At 37.2% G+C, this 22,689-nt stretch overlaps 1 protein-coding gene across 1 annotated transcript in view; it reads right to left on the bottom strand.

The window, feature by feature from the left end:
- The window catches only part of PRKAR2B (protein kinase cAMP-dependent type II regulatory subunit beta), a 100,435-nt gene extending 79,056 nt beyond the window's left edge, over positions 1-21,379 (bottom strand). Inside the window, exon 1 of the mRNA XM_081146849.1 lies at positions 20,818-21,379. Within this exon, the coding sequence (XP_081002975.1) occupies positions 20,818-21,124 (307 nt within the window). The 5' untranslated portion in view covers positions 21,125-21,379. The remainder of the gene's footprint in view (positions 1-20,817) is intronic.
- Between the last annotated feature and the right edge of the window lie 1,310 nt (positions 21,380-22,689).

Here is a 22,689-nt window from a genome sequence, read left to right on the forward strand (position 1 = left end):
TACTTATCTCAGAATAAATTAACTTCTCTTATGCCCATGCTTCAAAAATTAAAAGTGAAAGAAGGATCACCTTTGAACCAAGAATTAACTTTTTAAAAAGATCAATAGCAAAAAAGCAAATAAACAAATCTAAAATATTTTGCTGACTAACCTAACATGATTTTCAAACTTTTATACATTTCATTCCTGACACTGAAAATGACCACTTATTTTCTATATTTTTGTTAAAAAAACGATGAGCTTTGACCACTTTTATAAGTAGTACTTAGAGATACTCTAGCTGCCACTCTTCTGAGAATCTTTGAGTTTGTTTCCAGACACACTGAACCTCTGAAGGGTCTCTGGGGCACTAGAACCGAAACACAGTTGGAGGCTGCTCTCCAAAGCTTCCCAGTCTTGGTCCTAAGGAAACACAGATTACGAGCCCTGTACCCTCAGAATACTTCTGATCGGACATGATGTTTGAGAGGCAGGCACTTGAGGGACCAATTTTCTTCCTTTTTTATTATCAGCATACAATCAGGTGTCCAACCTACCTAGACATAGTGAAGCATGGCTGGAGGTAGAGCAGAGTGAGATGAAATATAGCCACTTGACCTTTTGGAAAGTGCCAGCTTTAAGGACCACTAAAAAGATTATATTTTCTATGATCAAAGCTCCTCAAAATGCAACTGATATTTTAAAATATCACGGTAATAAAATATAACTATTACATAAGTGGGGAAAAACCACTCCTACTTACTTTTGCTTATGAATGAACTTGATTCTCCAGTTTTTAATTTAATTTTTAAAATTTTTTTGTCCTTAAATATGCTTTTATTGATTTTAGAGAGGAAGGGAAAAGAAGAGAAACATTGATGTGACAGAGAAACATGGATTGGTTGCCCTCTGCACGCACCCCAACCAGGAATGAAGCCCGCAACCTGGGCAGGTGACCTGGCTGGGAATCAAATCCAAAGCCATTCAGTGCACAGGACAATGCTCGACTGATGCAGCCACAATGGACAGTGCGATTCTCCACTCTTTAATTCATGGGAACTGTACCAAGCATGCCCTCTTAGGAACAGAAAGAGATATAGTTTCAGCTAGAAGAGTCCTAAGGTAGCTAAGCTTATAAAACTACACAGAGTTGATACTGTAACAGTGCCAAGAGGTAGGCTCCCAAATACTTCTAGGATTTTTACAAGGTGGTTCAGAAGAGGAGTGGGATATAGGAAGGTTGTTGTTAATACTATAGAAATTCAACCTCTGCTTCTGCATATGCTAATACTGTCTCTTCTAAATCTATGTGGGCAAACACGCGCAAAGGGAAGGTTCAAGGAAACTAATGTTCTGTTGACTATTAGTGAACAATAGAGCCTAATTACTAAGAATAGCAGGAAAGTAAAAATCTTAATGAGTTCAAATTGACTCACAACCATAAAGTCACAACAAAACAGAGTCAGAAAAGGGTAATTAAGAATGTAAGGGCTCTGAAATGAAGAACTGGGAAAACAATCAGGAGATATGAATATAATCATAAAAGTACAGTTTTAGAAAATCCTCCCCATATCCTCACAGAATGAAGTTGTTCCTGCTCTTCCAGCTCAGCTCAAATGTTCCTCCTTGGGAAGCCTTTCTCTGAGTACTAGGTTTAAAGAAGCCCCCTCCAGGTTGTCTCAACCACATCACCTGTCTTATTTTCTTCATAGCGATCAGTGCTATCTAAAGGTATATAGTATATTATCTTTATTTTCCTCCCACACTAGACTATAAGCTCTGTGAGGGCAGGTTCCTTCCTTGCCTGTCTGCTTCACTTTTTTATCCTCAGGGCCTAGAACACAGCTTGATATAAAATATTAGGTTCAACAAATGCTGAATGAATAGTACTTACGAAAAATTAATATAATGGGTTCACCGTGACACCTAGAGATTATGTGGACAAATGTGATTTTTTTTATGCAAGTATAAAATTTATGAAACCCATAAATTAAAACACAGTACTAACTGGAAACATAAAATGAACTTAAAAGCAGTAGAGTTTGACTAGCCTTTGGCTTTCTGTGCAAGGAGTAGAAAGCAATCCCGTTTATGCCCCATATTTATGAAAATGTAACCCAGATGTTAGTGTCCAAAAAAACAATAAAAATTTCACAAGATATCAGTGCAGGAAGTAATGGTACTTTTCAGTGAACATATGGAAAAGGGGATTTCAAGAGCATCCATGTTTCCAATTTTTTTAATCAAGGTGAAAAATTGACATACAATGAAATGCACAATTCAGCAAGTCTTGATAAATGTACATACCTATGTAATCAACATTCCAATCAAACGATAAAGCATTTTCAACACTCTGGAAAGGTTCCATGAGCCCCCTTACAGTCAATTCCCACTATCGCATAGGAAACCACTGTTAGGATTTCTACCACCATAGTTTAGTTTTGCCTGTCTTTGATTTTCATATAAATGTGAGATTCATTCTTGCTATTGAGAGGATCAATAATTTGTTCTTTTGCATTGTTGAGTAGTATGAATTCATTGTATGAACAAACCACAATTTGCTTATCCATTCTTTTGATGAACATTTGGGTTGTCTCTAGTTTGGGTTATTTTGAATAAAGCCTCTGTAAATATTTATATACAAGTCTTTTTGTGAATATATGCATTTCTCTTGAGTAAATGATTAAGAGTGGGATTGTTTGGTCCCAGGTAGGGAATGTTTAACTTTATAAAAACCCATAGTTTTCCTAAGTGTTTGTACCATTTTGTATTCTCATAGGCAACATAAAAGAGTTCAAGCTGATCTACATCTTTGGCAACATAAGTTATTTAACTTCTTATTTCAGCCATTCTTGTGTGTGTTTAATGTCATCTCACTGTGGTTTTAATTTTCACTTCCTTTATAACTAAAAATAATGAGCACCATCCCATGTTCTTATCAGATATTCTTATGTCTTTTTTATTGAATGTTCAAGTCTTTTGCTCAGTTTTATTAGGGCCTTTTTATTATAGAGTTTTAACAATTCCTTTCATATAATCTGGGGCAAAAGTATGTTCACAGTTGTTTGTATGTAAAATAATACAGTAATAAATAATAATGAAAGAATAAACTCTATTTCACATACTTACAACTATAAACCTACTTTTGCCCTATCCTGTATGTAATAGAAAAACCACCCAGCTATAAAAAAACACACACATACCATACACAAAAATAAATTATAGATGGACAATAACTTGGAGTCTAAAACTCAAGACTTCAATATTTTTAAAAAAATAAACTTAAAAAAAAAAATAAGGTAGAGGTGGATTCCTTAAGGCAGAAAAAGCATAAGTGTAAAGAAAAGAATGTTAGGCTACTTTAAAATTAAGAAATTCTGCTGAACCAAAGTTACCATAACAAAATGTGAAAAAAAAGCTCAAAGACCGTGAGATTTTTTTTCAACGCATATTACCAACAAAGGATTAGGAATCAAAATATTTAAAAAGAAAGAAATCTTGGCTATTATAAATAACGCTGCAATGAACATAGGGGTGCATACATTCTTTCAAATTAGTGTTCCGGGTTTCTTCAGATATATCCCCAGAAGTGGAATCTCTGGGTCATAAGGCAGCTCCATACTGCTTTCCAAAGTGGCTGTACCACTCTGCATGACCACCAGCAGTGCACAAGGATTCCCTTTTTTCCATATCCTCGCCAACATTTGTTGTTTGTTGATTTATTGATGATAGTCATCTGACAGGTGTAAGGTGATATATCTCATTGTGGTTTTAATTTGCATCTCTCTGATGATTAGTGACATTGAGCATCCTTTCACATGTCTATTGGCCATCTGTATGTCCTCTTTCAAGACATGTCTATTCAGATCCTTTGCCTATTTATTAATTGGATTGTTTTTTTAGTGCTGAGTTTTTAAGTTCCTTATAAATTTTGGATATTAAGCCCTTATCAGATGTATTGGCAAACAGTTCTCCTATTCAGTGGGCTGTCTTTTCATTTTGTTGATGGTTTCCTTTGCTGTGCAAAAAATCTCCAGTTTGATGTAGTCCCATTTGTTTATTTTTTCTTTTGTTTCCCTTACCTGAGGACATACATCAGAAAAAATACTGCTACGAGAAACGTCAGAGAATTTACTAACAATGTTTTCTTCTAGAATTTTTATGGTTTCGAATTTAAGTCTTTAATCCATTTTGAGTTTACTCTTGTGTGCAGTGTAAGAAGGTGGTTTAGTTTCATTTTTTTGCACATATCTGTCCAATTTTCCTAACACCATTTATTGAATAGACTATCTTTACCCCATTGTATGTTTTTGTCTTCTTTGGAAGCAGCCCAAGTGTCCATCAGTAGATGAGTGGATAAAAAGCTGTGCTACATTTACAGAATGGAATACTACTCAGCCATAAAAAAAAAGAAAAAAGAAAAAAAAAAGAAGGAAATCTTACCTTTTGGGACAGCATGGATGGACCTGGAGAGTATTATGCTAAGTGAAAAAGCCAGTCAGAGAAAGACAAGTAACATACGACTTCACTTTTATGCAGAATCTAATGAACAAAATAAACTAACAAACAAAGTGAAGACAGACTCATGGGTACAGAGAACAGACAGCTGTCAGAGAGGACGGGGCTGGGGGCTGGGTGAGAATGGAGAAAGTATTAAGCAAAGGAAAAAAAAGAAAGACTCATGGACACAGACAATAGAATGGTGACTCCCAGAGGGAAGGGGGTGGAGGGGAGGTAGAAGAAGGGAAAGGGAGGGATAAATGGTGATGGAAGGAGACTTGACTTAGGGTAGTAAACACACAGTACAAAATACAGACGATGGACTGTAGAATTGTATACCTGAAATCTGTATAATTTTATTAACTAATGTCACCCCCAATAAATTCAATTTAAAAAAATAAAAAGTAAAAATGGGAAACTAAAATCAATAAATAAATATTTAAAAAAGAAAGAAAAATAAAGGAGGGGAAGGGAGGAAAATAAACCCTCCTATAAATCAGTAAGAAAAACACAAGTAGGAAAAATGGCAAAGAATAAGAAAAAATATTTTTCACAGAAGACAAACTACAAATGTGATTAATGAACATAAAAAGATGCTAAGCATCTGTAGTAATCTGGGAAAAACAAATTCAATTCACAATGAGATTCCATCTAACATCCATCCTCTTGGCAAAGCTTGTTAGAATCTGACAACATCAAATGTTAGCTTCAATGTGGAGAACCAGGAACTCTATACTGTTGCTGAGAATGTAGAGTGGTATAACAACTTTGCAGAACAAAACGGCAGTACTAGGCACAGTTAAAGAGCCTTTCCATGCTTAGGTATATTCCTTAGAGCAGCAGTCCTCAAACTTTTTGGTCTCAAAGCCTCTTTACACTAAAAAATGATTTGCTTATATAGGTTATATGCATCAGTATTTATTGTATTAGAAATTAAAACTGATAAATTTTAAAATGTTTTATTTAAAAGCAACAATAACGTTATAACTTATTTTTAAAAAAAAAACAAAACTTATTTTTCCAAAACAAAATTTAGTAAAAAGAATAACTTTTTTTATATTTTGCAAATCTAGTATAATAGAAGACAGTTGGATTCTCATATCTGTTTCTGCATTCAGATCCACAGTTGGATTCTCATATCTGTTTCCGCATTCAGATCCACTGAAATATCATAAATCATGTATTCTCTGGAAAACCCTACTAAATGCTTATGAATGAGAGGGGGGGAAAGGCAAAGAACATTACTATTATTATTGTTAGAGTTTTCACCCCATAGACTTCCTAAAAAGGTCTAGGAGTGAGAGGAGAATGCTCCTCCAAGGGTTCCCAGATCACACTTTGAAAACCACCTAAAAAACATTAGTACATCTGTTTAACACACACACACACACACACACACACAATATTAACTACAACACTGTAATAACAACAAATTGGAAACAACCAAAATATTTATCAAAGGATGGAGGAAGTGTCTATTTATACAAGGGTGTATCACATAGCAGTTTAAAATAAATGAACTAGAGTTAAATGAATCAATGTAATATCATCTCAAATACTGATCTCAAAAGTAAAATGATAATTTACATAAGTGAAACTTCTGTCAGTGGCACATTTGAAAATATACAAAATAGCACTATTTCTAGTCTTTGGATAAATGACTGTAGTTATAGTACAAAAACATGCATAGGAAAGATAAACACCAAATTTATCATAGTGGTGGTTATCTATGGAGAAAAAATGTAAGAAAATGGGGTAAGAGAGGGGTACACAAGGGGACTCCTACTGCTCATGTGATATTTTTTCTTTTCTTTTTAAAATATATTTTTATTGATTTCAGAAAGAGGAAGGGAGAGGGAGAAAGAGAACTGAAACATCAATGATGAGAGAGTCATTGATCGGCTGCCTCCTGCATGCCCCCAACTGGGGATCAAGCCCTCAACCCAGGCATGTGCCCTCACCGGGAATCAAACCAGTATCTCCTGGATCCTAAGTCGATGCTCAACCGCTAGGCCACGCCACGCCAGGCTGATTTTTCTTAAAAGAAAAAGAACTCAAGTGTTAAAATGTCAAATTTTGTTAAGAGCTAAGAGATGGCTTATGTGAGTGTTCTTTATTTAGTCTCTGTTCCTTTCTGCATATTGGAAGTATCTCACAATTTTAAAAAAGAGAAAAAATGTTCTGCTCTACTTGGTTTTTGACAAATAAAAACCTCTCATTATGCTCTAACACTATTATCATCAGCCCAATCAGATTACTTCACGTTTTAACTATCATCTTTGACATATAAAAATTGTACATATTTAAGGTGTACAAGTTGATGTTTTGATATAAGCATACATTGTGAAATGATCACCACGATCAAGCTAAATAACTTATTTATCACCTCTACATAGCGACCACTGTGTGTGTGTGTGTGTGTGTGTGTGTGTGTGTGTGTGTGTGTGAGAAGATTTAATTTAAGATCTATCCTCTTAGGAAATTTCAAGTATATAATACAGTTTTGGTAACTTTCATTTCCATGCTATACATTAGATTTCCAGAACTCATTTATCTTGCATTAACTGAAACTTTGTACCTTTTTTTTTTTTTTAAGATTTTTTTATTTATTTAGAGAGAGGAAGGGAGAGGAAGAGAGAGAGAAACATCAATGTGAGAGGGAAACATTGATCAGCTGCCTCCTGCATGCCCCCTATGGGGGATCGAGCCTGCAACCCAGGTATGTGCCCTGACGGGGATTCTACCAGCAACCTTTCAGTGCACTGGTTGACACCCAAACAACTGAGCCACACCAGCCAGGGCAAACTTTGTACCCTTTTAATGACAAATGTTGCTAAAATATTTTTTACAAAATATCCTTTCTACAAATGAATGTTAAAATTCAAACACTGAAATCCTTTGGATTCTTTTAAAGGAATTATAAGGAAATTATGTTAAGGCATTATTATGAATCAAAAGTCCTATTATTACTTAGTTGTTAAACTGTTTTAAATGACAGTCAAATAAGAAATCAAAGCCCTGGCTGGGTACCTAGCTCAGTTGGTTAGAGCGTCATTCCAATACGCCAAGGTTGTGGGTTTGATCCCCAGTGAGGGTACATACAAGAATCAATCAATGAATGCATAAATAAGTGGAACAACAAAATCTATGTCTGTCTCTCTTCCTCTCTCTCTAAAATCAATTAAAAACAAACAAACAAAATAAAAGGAAATCAAAGACCTGTGAATAACTCTCTAAAAAGTTATCCAAAAGACTGTCTTTTTTTCCTTCTAAAACTCTATTAAGCTAGCAATTTATAGTGGAGCAAGTACAGAATTATGGGGTTTTGGAATAAAACTACACTCTAATGTAAAACGTAAGTATAAATTTGTCCTACCCTGAGTTTACTTTCATAAATATTATAACATGAGAAAACAGCAACAAGCTGTCAATTTAATGCAACTAAATTTTTCCAATTAATTTCTATTTCAGACACACATTAATGTTTTTACTATAAACATCTGCCTCATTTAAATAAAGTGATGATTTTTAATATTCCTACCTACTATTTCCTACAGTGTTTTAAAATGAATTAGTTAAAATTTAAATCTCCATAAACTTGGAGATTTTTACACACACAGGTTTATTTATTTTATCAGCTAAACATTGAGTCTCAAGATAGGGAATGATATGCAAGCAAAGCAAAACTTTATCCCATTACTTTTTTTTTAACTTTTTTAAAAAAGTCAGACTATCTGCCTTGCACTGCACATGCAATTAAAGGAGGGCTTGAGATTTAAAGGAGCATATTTGTTTTTTTAAAGTTTGAAACAGCTCAAAAATCTAAAGACTACTTTTGTATTTTTCATGAATAGCTTTTTTAAAAGGTCACCATTATTATAATGAAAGCAACTTCTTCTTATATTTCCAATCAAACTTCATTTTAAAAAACTGTCACGCTATCATTCATATCTAAAACTTTTCCTTTCTTTTCTTTTCTCTCCTCCTCTCTCCTTCCCTCCCTTCTTTCCTTAATGAACTCATAATAATGAGTATGTGCCAGACAGTGTTAACTCATTCAGCTCTTATGGCAACCCTCTGAGGTAGGTATTCCCATCATTCCCATTTCATAGATGAAGAAATTGAGGCACATATGGTAAAGTAACTTGCTCAAGGGTACACATGTTATAAACAGCAGAGCCAGGATTCAAACCCATGCCAAAGTGAAGTAATTTTTTTAAAGTTTCCATTGTTTCTAAATTTTTTGTCATTACTCTTTTTTGTTTTTTAGAGAGGGAGGAAGGAAGGGGGGAGAGACAGAGAAAGAGAGAGAGAAATCGATGTGAGAGAGAAACAACAATCAGCTGCCTCCCTCACACACCCTGGCAGTCTAGGTAAGTGCCCTGATGGGGAATCAAACCCGAGACCTCCTGGTGCACGGAACAATGCTCCAATCAACTGAGCCACACCAGCCAGGGCTCTGTCCTTACTCTAAAATTTCAGCAACTAAAAGCAATGTTTGTTTTCCCTTAAACCACCAGGTTTAAGAAGTATGAGGCAGAGGAAAGGGGCTCTGTTTATCAAATTAGTGTGGGGGGGAATGACGTGAGTGTGTACAGGAAAGAATAACAACTGAGGCAGAAAATAACACATTCAGTTTAGGACAAAGTTATTTGGAGGTACCTGAAGAACATACAAGTAGAGGAGGTTGGTTAGCAGGTAGATGTGCTAATCTGAATCTTAAAGAAAGGGGACATCTGTGCTGGAGTGAGAGGAAAAACTGGAAGTCTCCAAAGAACAAGTGAGCCTTGAAGGGTGGGCAGGATTCACACAATAAATGGAGGAAGGCAGTCTGCACTCAAAGTAGTAGAAGCAGGTTCGTGGCAATATACAAGTTTTGGATTTGGCATGAGGCTCATATAAGCAGAAGCAGTTCTGGTAGGTCAGAATGTCTCCTAGGTAAGAATGTGAACTCCTTACCAGCAAGACAAACCTGTGTACCCATGTTCTTTGTATTTTGCAGAGTGAACAAATATCAGGCCAATATATAATATAGGCCTCATTTTTAATACAATGAAGTCTAAACCTATGAAACTGAAGATAGGCTAAACCTATTATACTTCACGTAAACATTTCAAAATGCATTTATGTAAAGGATTATTAGGAGCTATTTTTAAAATTTACATGCTTAAGAGGGTTTTAATCACTTTAAAAATATACATGTGCAGGCAGACACTTATTGTTAGACATTTAGTATTACTTAGACATTTACTATTCAACTGAGGTTAACTTAAGGCATATTTGAGCACCTACTATGGGCACAGTGCATGCAGGAAAGCCTTAGAGGGAGAGAGCATAGCCTTGCATATTCCTCCTGCCTATGGAAGGCATATCTGGTATCTCCAAAGCTTACTCTGATATAGGGCATATTTGTCCTGCCATATTGGTTCCATTAATATCAACCAGAGAACCTTGCAAAAATTTTTGGTAGGGTGCAATGTAAGCTAGCTTTTGAGAAAGTGTGGGATTGGGTAGAAAGTTAAGCAGAGGACTGGACACTCAGTACCAGGAGAGTAACTTAGGCAACAATATTTGGCTACATCAATTAAGAACCATGCCATGTGCCTCTATAGCTTATGTGTTAATGACTACTTTATGAATATTTAGAAAAGAACTGCCTTTCCTTCATGTCTCTTTACAGTTAAAACTTATTTAATAAGGAGTACAAGTATATCATAAACATTTTTTCAAAAGTTACAAAAAAGGACATATGAAAAGTCTCCCTCCTAACCAGATGTCATTTCCAGAGACATTCCTCCTGTGATACTCCATAAAACTGCATTTTTAAAAAACTATTTTAAGCTTAGATTTTCTTCTAATCCTGACTGGCATTTCCATGATTTAGTGATTCTTAAATATGTATAATATGTGATTCTTTTTGTCACATCCACAAAATTTGCACCAAGACTATTGGTACTCTATAATCTAGGTTGGAGTTCAAGGCAGGAATACAGGTTTATAGGTTCAAGAAAGGAATACAGACATAAAAGAAAAAGCCTGGATCTTACCTTTCAGGTAGTATAACTTCAGTTTTTTTCATATAAGATAGAATTTTCCTCTATTCTGCAAAACTTCTGTTAAGTCAAACAACTTATCTAATGTCCACTAAAACACACACACACAAACACATGAACCCTGCCTATGCGCAGGTCCTTCATAATCTAACAGCTTAAATCAGGAAACCAAACTTGATCACGCTGCCTTATATATTAACAGTTACTGAGCCATACTGTATTGTTTGGAGTTGTGGTCTCCAAAATGTGTTCAGGTGCTCCAAGGCAGAGTATAAGGCAATCCTTTGGGGTGTACAAAAAATGAGAACTTGTCTACTATTACTTTTTACTTTCAAAATTTGTACTACGACAAGCTTTATCATCTGCATAACAAATTAGTATACTGGTTCATGTATAAAATTTATAAAGATATATATTGGGAATGCATATTCAAATATATTTTGCTAATGAGGGTATATAATCAAAAAAGTTTTGACTGAGTCTCTAAAGTTTATGATGTGCTAAGATGAATGGAATAGACAGAAAACATTGTAAATGGGACAGATCAATGCTGGACTAGACTGTAGATTTTTAGAAGGAAAACTAGGTAGCTAAATTTTTGATATGTGGTTCTTTTCAACCATGTTACCTCTGTAAAAATTACTGAAAATGAAGTATATGTACCACAATTAAGGACATGGGCTCTAAACTCAGACTGTCTGGTTCAAATTCTGATTCCACCACTTACTTTGGGGAGGGCTAAATATGTATAAGCAGCTTTTTCAATGTCTGGTAGTTAAGCAGTCAAAATGTTAACAATTATTAAATAAAAAGAATACCATTTAACAAACGTTAGCTTTCTATAGAACTGAAATGAAACAGCTGAGTCATGTTTTAATTAGATAACCTTTTGGAATGATGCTTTTTGGGTCTGAAATGTACTTAAACAAATTGAAGTGTTTTTCCTTCTTTTTTTTACCAAAAAAAAAATCCCCTCAATATCACTGCCATGAACTATTTTGTCTTGGAACAGCTAATGTAAATTAAACACTGTCAGTCCCTAGCCAAACGGATACCGGAATAACTGTATACATTATATCTTCTTGGCTCTGCTTTTATGTGGAACATGTGTTTATATTTTGACCTTTTGTCTTTTTTAAAAAAAATACAGAAACATTTTTAAATAGCAGCAACTGGAATAAATTTTTTTTAGTTTCCAAACACATTAAGCTACATATGGCAGAGGCTATTACTGAAACATTTATAAATGTTACACCAACTGTGTTTATATATCTAATTTTCTAAGATTGTTTTGTTTTCATATAAGCCATGACCTACAAATTTTAGATCAAATTCTTTCCACAAAATAAATACACAGTGGAATAGTCTGAGTCATTTTGAACTTCTGAAACACAAAACTTGCCCCCATAAAATAAAGATAACGATTGGCATCGTACTGAGATTTTTATATGGGGTTTTGTGACTATCCCAACCGTACCTAAATGGTATGGATAAGAGTGGAAGGACAATAAGAACAGGGCCAAGAACACAGTAATAACTCATCCAATTCAGAAAAATCCCTGCACTCTTTTTTCTTTTCAATTGTCTCTTCTTAAGCAATGCAACAATAAAATCTAATATGAGATTCTGCTGCAATGAAAAAAATCAATGAGAAAAATCAGGAAATTCTGAAGGCAAAAGTACAAAAGTACTTCTCTTTAGCCTAGTGATTTTCAACCTTTTTCATCTCATGGCACATGTAAAACTAATTACTATCTGTGGCACACAAAAAATATATTTTTTGCCAATCTGACAAAAAAAGGTGTAATTTTGATTCTTTCACACACTGGGTGGCGATTGTGTTGGTTGTTGTCATTTTTTTATTTGGCAATCTAAGGAAAAAGAGGTCAGTGCCCTTGACTAGTCAGGTATTGCATGTTTTAAAAATTCTTATTGCACAGCAGTTGAAAATCGCTGGCCTAGCCTTTTAAACCTTACCTATCACCTTGATGGAAGGCCGAAATAATTTGAAACATGTAAGTTAATATAAATAGCACTCAAAGTGTAAGCGATAGTTCTATGTACAAGACGACCAAAACCGCCTGGCCAGCATGGCTCAGTGGTTGAGTATAGACCAGAGGTCAAAGTTCGATTCCCAGTCAGGGCACATGCCCGATTTCAGGCTCGATCTCCAGGAGGGGGCGTGCAGGAGGCACAACTGATCAATGACTCATCATTAATGTTTCTATCTCTTTCTCCCTCTTCCTTCCTCTCTCTGAAATCAATAAAAAACATATTTTAAAAAAGGAAGAAGAAAAAGACCAAAACCAACTAAATTTGGATAAAGAACTTCTCTGGCTCTCGGCTGCTCCACCTATTAAATAGATTACATATACTACCTATGAAACAGTCTCTAACAAAAGGATTGATTCTTAAGCCTAGAGATTAAAAATTTACGAAAATAATAATTTCTTTTTTCTTAAAAAAAAAAAAAAAAGAGTTGACTCTCAAAAATTTCTGCAGTGAGTGGATATGTGAATCAGCAAACCATCCTACCTTCCAATTTTAAAATATTCTTTCTCTAGGTCTCAAGCCCCTTTCTGGTATCATGTGACTCTAGACACTAATGAAGTAGACCCTGCAGTCAGTTACTCAATCTCCTTAACTGAACTCCTTGCTGTCAAATACTGCATCAATCCCAACTTCTCCCATAGGCTTTCTCTACTGCTATTATTCTCATTAATTTTATTCTCAGTAATTTTGCTACAAATAAACTCATTGATCAGTTCAAAGTTCTCTTGCTAGTACTTACAGTTTTTTAAAAAAACACATTTGTTTTTTGACACAGTTATGAACAAAACCTTGACAGCTGGAAATTTACTGGAATCTACGAAATGAGATTTGCAACAATAAATAACCATTAAATATTTACTCCAGTCCCACCCAGACATAGTACATTACTTCATGTGCAAGCTCAAATGGAAGCTCGTAACTATCACATTAAATAATAGCTAAACAGTTTGATTTTTAAGATAAGTAGACACATAGGAGTATCCAATGCTTCAATTTTTGTTTAGGTATTTTCATTCCATGCCCTCTCTTCAAAGTGTAATTCACTCAAAGAACCGTTCACAGTCCCAACTGATTTTATTCCTCTCTCTTCCTCACTCTTTCTCTTCTGGTTCCTCCATCCCTCACTCTTCTTGCCTTTCTCCCTTCACCTCCTTCCCTCCCTTTTCTTAAAGCCTAAAATAAAAGATGGATAAAAGTTTGAGAAAGGACACTGTTTCAAGTCCTTTGATTTTCTAATATCAATCCTAAAGCAATTCACTTAATATTATTATCAAAATTAATAATGTTCTTGTCCTGGCTGGTGTGGCTCAGTTGGTTGGAGTGTCATCTCGTATACCAAAAGATAAAGGTTTCGATTCCTGGTCAGGGCATATACCCAGGTGGTGGGTTCGATCTCTGGTCAGGGCGTGTGCAGGAGGCAGTTGATCGATGTTTCTTTCTCACCTTGATGTTTCCCTCTCCCTTCCTCTCTTTAAAATCAATTTTTAAGAATGTTTTAAAAAATTAATAATGTTCTTAACCGTCTACTTTGAAAATCACATTTACCATCTATAACTAAAAATATTTTTTTAAATCTCTAATACTATTGTTTTATGCTCATAAGTAAAATAATGGCTTCAATATTTTAGCCATTTGTCATGAATGATGTAATCCATTTCAAAAGGATTTAAAACTGCCACGTAAAGTTCTAATAGCCAAAGAAAATTAAGTCTCATTAATTAAAAAATCCTGGGCTCTTCGCTACAAATTACGAGTTGAAAGGATGTGGAGTTGTGTTTTTTTTTTAAATATATATCTTTATTGATTTCAGAGAGAGGGAGAGAGAGAGATAGAAACATCAATGATGAGAGAGTCATTGATCGGCTGCAGCCCACAACCCGGGGATGTGCCCTGACCGGGAATCGAACCTTGATCGCCTGGATCCTAGGTCGATGCTTAACCACTGAACCACGCCCGGCCGGGCAGGATGTGGAGTTTTTAACTGTACAACATACCTGCACATTAAATCCTAAGTAGGACTGCACATAAACTCATTTCCTACCTCATCTCTCTAAAAAGTGCAAATACTAGATTGATTTCCAAATATCAAGTTGCTATCCTGCAAGAAAAGTTTACACTTCTGTAAGATTTCAGTTAATGAGATAATTTGTTTAATATGCAACCAATGTTTGCTGTGTGTACTGCAATGTTTGCTATGGGCCTTACAAATATTAATCTATTTATCCTTATAACAACTTTATGAGGTAAGTACTATTAGTATGATAACATGTCAACAGGCCTAGCACAGCACTTCATACATAAAAGAAAATAAATGTTTGAATTTAAAGTTAATCCAAAAAACCTGACTTTCATAAACATTTTTCAAACCAATTAAATGTATTTAAGAGGTTGATGATATAAGCTATTTTAACTTTCAGTCAGTTGCTTAAGATAACTGCAACAACTAAAATTTCTTCAGTCATATGTTGACAGTTACATGCAATAGGAGGCAAGAGCTGAAAATTGGTTGCTTTGTCTCATAATAATCTCTAGTTGCCATAGAGAGAGCAAGTTCTTATATAAGGGCACACAGAAGTGAGCCTAATAAATCAGCCAAAGCAACAATTCTTTAAAGCTATGATTGCTCTCTACAATTTCCTGCTACCAGTTAGGCCATGAACTCAACAGATAAACATATTTCTTACGCCCAGTATGAGCACAGTTAAAATATTTCCACAGCAGATTCTTGGGAAGTCAATCTGTCTACTGCCCTTACTGCTTTGCCATCACCTCATTTTAGGAAGACCACATAAACCATTTCAACAGATGAATTTTGACTTTTTTTTTTTAATCCTCACTCGAGGAGTGAGGATATTTTTTCCACTGATTTTAGAGTGGAAGGGAGGGGAAAAAGAGGAGGGCAGCGAGAGAGAGAAACACTGATGTGGCAGAGACATATCAATTGGTTGCCTCCCACATGCACCCCCACCAGGGGCGAGGATAAGACCTGCAACCCAGGTCTGGGCCCTTGACTGGGAATCAATCCCTCCACCTTCCAGTGAGCAGACCGACGCTCTAAGCATTGAGCACACTGGCCAGGGCTGAATCTGACTTCTATTCTTCAAGTTACAATGAAACTTTAGTTCTTCTAATTCTGTATCTAACAGATATTTGCTCATAATCATCTAAGAAAACTTTTTCAGACACAATTATTCTCAACTCTCCTTCAACCATTTCTTCCCACAGTAAATATGTTTTCTTGCCCAGCCAGGCGTGGCTCAGCGGTTGAGTGTCGACCTAAGATCCAGGTGATCAGGGTTCGATTCCCAGTCAGGGCACATGCCTAGGTTGCAGGCTAAGGCAGCTGGTCAATGACTCTCTCATCATTGATGTTTCTCTCTCTCTCTCTCCCTCTCCTTTCCTCTCTCTGAAATCAATAAAAATATATTTAAAAAATAAATAAATATGTTTTCTTAGTCTCCCACTGCCACAACCACTAACCACCACAAGCTCCAACTTTCCACTATTTTGCATGATTTTAAGGATCTCTTTAAATTGTAAAAAATCTAAAGTAGATAAGATTCTCCCACAAATATTTGACATAGGTCAGAGTCAAGAGGATTAAGTCATAGTTTTTAAATGATAAATTTATATTTATATACCTTTGACATGCATATTAGGAATAGTTCTATATTTTTGCCTTGCGTATCCACTTTGAATTCTACATCTTTTTCTTCCACAATATAGAAAATTACTTCCATATTTTATATTAGTTTATTTCTCTCCCAGGTTGATTGCTTTTCATATATCCATATAATTAATTTTGTTCTGGCCATTTGTCAATTTATCAGGGTATTTTCAAATTTTATTTATTTAACTTTATAATTTCAGCAATTTCACTGAAGAAATTATTGAGCAACACAGATCTCACAATGGTGCCTATATAAAACCACTACAGGTATTCTTTTCCTTTCAAAAGTCATGTTACACCACTTTGCTTTTATAAAACCTGCAATTAGTGCATGCCTGCTTTTACTAACTGAAAAAAATCCAAAAGGATTTTTGCTTTTATGAAAAAAGGAAGAAAGCAAAAACTGTTCAGCATTTGTTTTACAGCAAGCTATTATAGAGGTAGTGTGTACCCTGAGTAAGAGAGGTACTGCTTTTATTATATGTTAGTGCTATTTTAAGTTTTATTATATGTTAGTGTTATTTTAAGTTTTATGGCATGATTTAGTAGGTTATTTTGGGGGTCAAAACTTTTCCCATATAAATTAATGGTACAGTTGACCCTTGAACACCAAGGGTTTGAAATGCATGAGTTCACTTATAGCAGACTTTTTCAAAAAATACTTTAAATGTATTTTCTCTTCCTTATGATTTTCTCAATAAGTTTCTTTTATGTAGCTTACTTTATTGTTAAGAACACAGTATATAATACACATAACATACAAAATACATGTTAATCAACTGTTTATGCTGTCAGTAAGGCTTCCAGTCAGCAGATGGCTATCAGTAGTTAAGTTTTGGGGGGAGTCAAAAGTTACACATGGGTTTTCAACTGCATGGGGGGTTGGTGCTCCTAACCACTCCCCCTTCCTGTTGTTCAAGGGTCAACTGAAATTGCTTTTTCACTTTATAAAAGATTTCAAAGGAATGCTCTACTTTCAGATGTGGACAACCTGTAATTACCATAGATTCCACTATAGATTGATACTAATCCGACTCTTCAGCCTATAAACTCTAAACCCTTCTAATAAATTCCAAGTCTGGGGAGACTACCCTTCCAGAAATGACAGGTCAAGCTTTATTCACTTTCTACAGGATGGGCAAGAAGGAGGCAGAGTTTCCATTACAGTTTTTTTCAAGACTTCAACAGTGCCCTAAAAGGGGGATCACCATATGCCATTATTCTAACACCTAAAAATTGCCCTTTTGACCAGAATTGATAGCAAACTGAAAATAGAAATTAGAAGGGATAAAATTGTAACAAAATAGGAGTAATGGGAAAGCAATCAGCAGAAGAGTAAAGACCACCTTCAGCCATCTATTTGACCTGGTGCTATCAATGGCTATGCTCCCAGACCCTCGCTGGTTTGTTTGATTCAACCACAGCATCGAGAGGTCAATGTCATATGCCTGATCCCTATGTGAGTAAATGAGCACTAGTTTTATGGTCAAAAACTTGCCTATTTATCCATCCTCTTACAAATACCAGTACTTGTCCTAAAGCGACTCATGAAAATGGACATGAACCAATCAATGCAATTTTATCACCATTACTGTAAAAATAACCAGGAAAATCTGACCTGTGTAGTTAGCCCATAGCACAAATTTAATTTAGGAAGAACTCCCTGATATGCTTAGATCAGAGATATGTAAGAAACCAGGCTCTGTTACTTACTAGCCCTCTGTGTGACCTTGGACAAGTTAATTTTTCAGGGCTTTAAAGATAAAATACATTAAGGTAGAGCTTGACATTAAAATAAATAAATAAATAAATAAACTCAGATGATGCTAGCCCCACCACCTTCCAGAGATAAAAGCTGGGAGTTAAGAGTACAGAGATGGAGCCAAACCTACCTGTGTTCCAATCCTGGTTTTGCAGCATACTAGCTGGACAAGTGACAGTCTTATCTTTTTCGTAAAGCTGGGATAATGAAGCATTTAATTAGTGCCTAGCACACACCAAATGTCAAGAAATGGCATCTATTTTTTAAATTGCTAGTACGAGAAAGATATCATCATCATCACTGCCTGCTGATCAATGTTTCTCAAAGTGTGGTCAGGGAGCTGTGAATATCAGAAAGACTGGGCATGTCTGTGGGGGGGAAAAAAAAAATCCCATGTTCCAGCTCAACCTATTCAAAAAAGTTCTCCAAGAATGGTACCTGGTAATATTCATTTCTGAATCAAACTTCCTTGAGATGCATACTAAAATTTAAGAATTACTGATCAGCTGATCTTGTGCTGTGTCACAGTAAACTAAGGCTTATCTTCTAGTACTTACTCTTTACCATGCTAGGAGAATTACCCATCATGTTCTGTTGTTGTTGTTTTAATATATTTTGGCACTGTTTTGGAACTACGTATTAAATTGATAGGCTCACTCCTGCTTTGTTTTCCAATGGCACTATGGCTTTTTTTCCCTCTCTGACCAGATGTTGGCACACTATGGCCTTGGTCTGAAGCCAATTTTGTATAACTCCAACCTCCCAAGGGAATATGTGTTCAAAGGGTTGTTTAAAAAAAAGAATATGCGATAGAGACCAAACGTTGCTCACAGTCTAAAGTATTTACTTCTCAAACCTTTACAAAAGTTTGCTGGCCCCTTAGTAACCTGTAATTGTGTGGGGTTTTTTATCCTCACCTGAGGACATATGTTTACTTTTTTAAAAATTGATTTTAGAGAGGAAGGGGAGGTAGAGAGAGAGGGAAAGAGAGGGGGAGAGACAAACATTGATGTGAGAGAGAAACATCCATCGGTTGCCTCCCATATACATAGTGACTGGGGATCAAACCCTCAACCTAGGTATACTCCCTGACCAGGAATTGAACCCTTTTGGTGCATAGGATGACACTCCAACCAACTAAGCCACCCAGCCAGGGCACCTATAGTGGTTTTTAAACTCCAGTCCCAACACAATTTACTTAAAAAAAAAGATTTGAGTATAATAGAAAATAATAGATATTTAGTTATACTAACATATTGTACCTGACCATATATAGGTTCTTTAACAAGTGCCTTGATTCTTAATTTCCTCCAACCTTCGAAACTAGTCCTTTTTTTCTTTGTGTGTGCATGTGTGTATGTATGTAGACATGCATATGTTGGAAGCATAAAAAGAAGTATTAGATGCTTCTGCCTTTTGTGCCATCCACTAAATGGCTTCTCCTCATCTACTTAAAATATGTATTCTTTTATCTTTTTCTTGTTTCTAGTAAGAAAAGCATTTGATTAAATTCTTGTGCAAAAGGAACAATTAAGACTGATATAAAAATTTTTAAGTAACAATCTTTCCCTTATTTTCAGGGAGCACTAATTTCCAGGGATTTTTGTGATTGTTTTGAACGAGCTAAAAATATATTAATTTTATAACACATTTCAACAATTTTGCAAAGAAAAGAAACACAATGACAAGAAAATAACACTTGAAAATGTTTTCATTATATGAAATGCACTGCAGGCACACAAACCACAAGCAGTGTAAATAAATAAAAGCTAGTACAATGCTGAATGCATGTTTGCCTTATACCACAAAGAAACACTTGCATAGTGCACACCATGTTCTTTCAGCTTGGGATGCCACAGAGATGGGATTTACGCATTTGTGTGAATATAGAAGATTGTAAATTTGCTTGTGTCTGTGTGTTAGGAAAAGAGGGTTGTAAGCAGAAGGGGTGGGACTTGCCAGGAGCAGCTATTTGAGAAAATTCCTTTTTCTTTCCCATTCATTCTTTCTAGCTTCAGTGTCTGGCACAGTCCTTACAATTACTCACTGGCTTTTCATTCTAAAGACAACTAACAAGCTTTCAAAAACTTCCAACGGTGTTTTTCACACACTATTTTTTTAAGGCACCGAATCATTCAATATTTGTTTTATACAAAAAACAATTAGCCTGTTTCCTCATTCCAAAGACCCCGTGTGTTACAGGCTCAAAAGGATCCTTTGTTGTGTGTTCAATATTAACACAACGCTTCGGTATTGGCAAATTGGAAAATAGATTACTTTGTTTCCAACCCAGTATCAAAGCTATTACCATAAATTTTGTTTTTCTCCAATTTTATGCTCCTTTTAGAGAATTTGCTCTCCTAACACCCCTCGCCTTCTCGCTTTGGACACTCCATTAATAAATATAAGGGTTGAAAAAGGACGCCAAGTGGGCCAGTTTCCTTTATGCATAATGGTATCCGTCCAGAGCAATTAAGTCCAACCACGGCGAAAGTTGTCTCGCAGATGCCCACCCCAAACCGGCCGTCCTCTGCCTCTCAGTCCAGGATCAGAGAGGGCGGACGGGCAGAGAGGACCCTTACCTTTCAGCTCCCCACCTCCAGAGGAGGGGACGAGGGGAAAGGCATGACAAGAGAGCAGAGTAGGAAGGTGGGCGAATGGGAGACAGAAATGGATGCTGAGGGGGTGGGCGAGATGGGAAGGTAGAGAATGCGGGGAGAGGCGGGTGATCAAAGCTGCGGGATTAAAGAGCACGGGGGGAAAGGCTGTGGGGAGGGGGCGCGCAAGTGGTCGATCCTCACCGTTGAACGCTCCTGTATCCGCGGCCTCCTCCTCCTCCTCCTGCTCCCCGTTCTCGGAGTCGGTGTGCATGGGCTCCTCGGCAAAGTTGACCCCCTTGCTGGGGGTGCCGCCCCCGGCGGAGCCCACGTCGGCCCAGGTTTTGCCCTCATGGCCAGAGCGCGCGGCGCCTTTCCGCTCGTTCTCCTGCTGCAGGCGCGTGAAGTGCTGCAGCGCGAACTCCAGCAGGTCGGCGGGCTGGTGCCTGAGGACCTCCACGGTGAAACCCTGCAGCAGCTCCGTCAGTCCCGCCGGGATCTCGATGCTCATCCTGCCTTCCGGGCGGCGGGCGCCTGCGCGCCGCCCTCGCCCCCTCCCCGGACAGGCCTCGGTCCCGCGGCCGCCCAGCAAGCGCGGACGGAGCTGGAGGCGCTACTGGCTGAGAGCGCGGCGCACTGGGCCCGGCGGCCCTGCTGGCCCAGCGCGCGGACCCTCCGTGCAGCGGCGGCGACTGAGCGAGCGCGGCCCGAGGAGGGCTGGCAGCATCCCCGGCTCCTCCCGCTCCCGCGGCGCGGCGGACGCTCCTCTCCCCCGCCCGAGCCGCCCCGCCCCCGCCCCGCCGCGGTGCACACGAGGGAGCGCCGGAGTGCGCCCACGTGACCTCCGGAAACCATGGTAACCCCGCCGGCGGGCACCACGCATTTGCCAGTCAGTTGGTTTAGCGGCTGAGGACGCTGGTGGGTGCTGGCGGGTTTGCTGGGCACCCTGCTTTGGCGCGCGGCTGAGGCGTGGGGCCCCCCACCCAGTGCTACCCCTCCTCCCCCCACCAGCCTCGCCTCGCAGTCCGCCTGCCCCACGCCCGGGAACCGGCGGGCCACATGGGCGAATTCCCACCAGTCACTCACCACCGGGAACCCACGCAGAGCTGGTTCCGCGCGGTTTGCCCTGAAACTTCATTCTCCACCTCGGTAGCGGCATTTTATTTTTTTCCGAGAATCTAGTTGCATTGATAAGTGTTGCTAATGTCTTTTGTTTAAAGTCATAGAGTGATACTGGTTCTGTTTTAGACGAATTATATCCCCCATCTTTGTGACACCTTCCTTTTTCTTTCACCACATTTTATCCAGCCTTTTTTAATCCATCCTGTTTATTATGTTTTGCTTTCATGATACTATTCCATTTTCCACCCTATGCATTTACTACTATTTATTGAAACAAATGCGCCATTTATTGTGAAGCACCTATCAAAGTTAGTCGATACCCTTCAAATAGGATAGTGCAGGAACTGGAATAAAATGTCATTGTTAGGACAGATCGCCCCAAAGCAAGAAAAACATTGCTTGATTAGACTCTTAGTGTTTATTTTAAAACTTTCCCTTGGGCCTTGACTGATTTTGAATGATATCTCCAAAAATAAGAATGCTTCAATATAAAGAGAAGTAGAATTAGAGATGTGTACTTTCAAAGTAGAAATCTTGACTTTGAAATGAGGCTAGTTCTGCATGTTTACAATTTTGAATTATAAAATTATCTTTTGCCAATTAAATGCTATTTAAAAGAACATAGTTCATTTTCTGCAATGATTACCATATTATTGTAAATAAAATATTTCAAGAGCAAACTCACTTAGTTGTTCTGAGTTATCTTTCTACCCCCCAAAAAAGAGTAAATACACAACTCAGGAAATTTAGAGACTAGAAATTGAGATGTAACAAAATACTCCCTTTTATAAAAATATATCTTGATATTAACCTTTTTTAGTAATTCAACCTGAATTCACTCCGTGAGTGAATGTTTTCTCTATTTTCATTCCTTTTCAACCTCACAATAATGTTTTTAAATATAGTTATGTACTTCCAAGTTTCAAGCATTTTAAGAGGCAAGCTTTTATTAAA

This window comes from Miniopterus schreibersii, assembly GCF_964146895.1.
Source record: "Miniopterus schreibersii genome assembly, chromosome: 9".
NCBI classification, from domain to species: domain Eukaryota; kingdom Metazoa; phylum Chordata; class Mammalia; order Chiroptera; family Miniopteridae; genus Miniopterus; species Miniopterus schreibersii.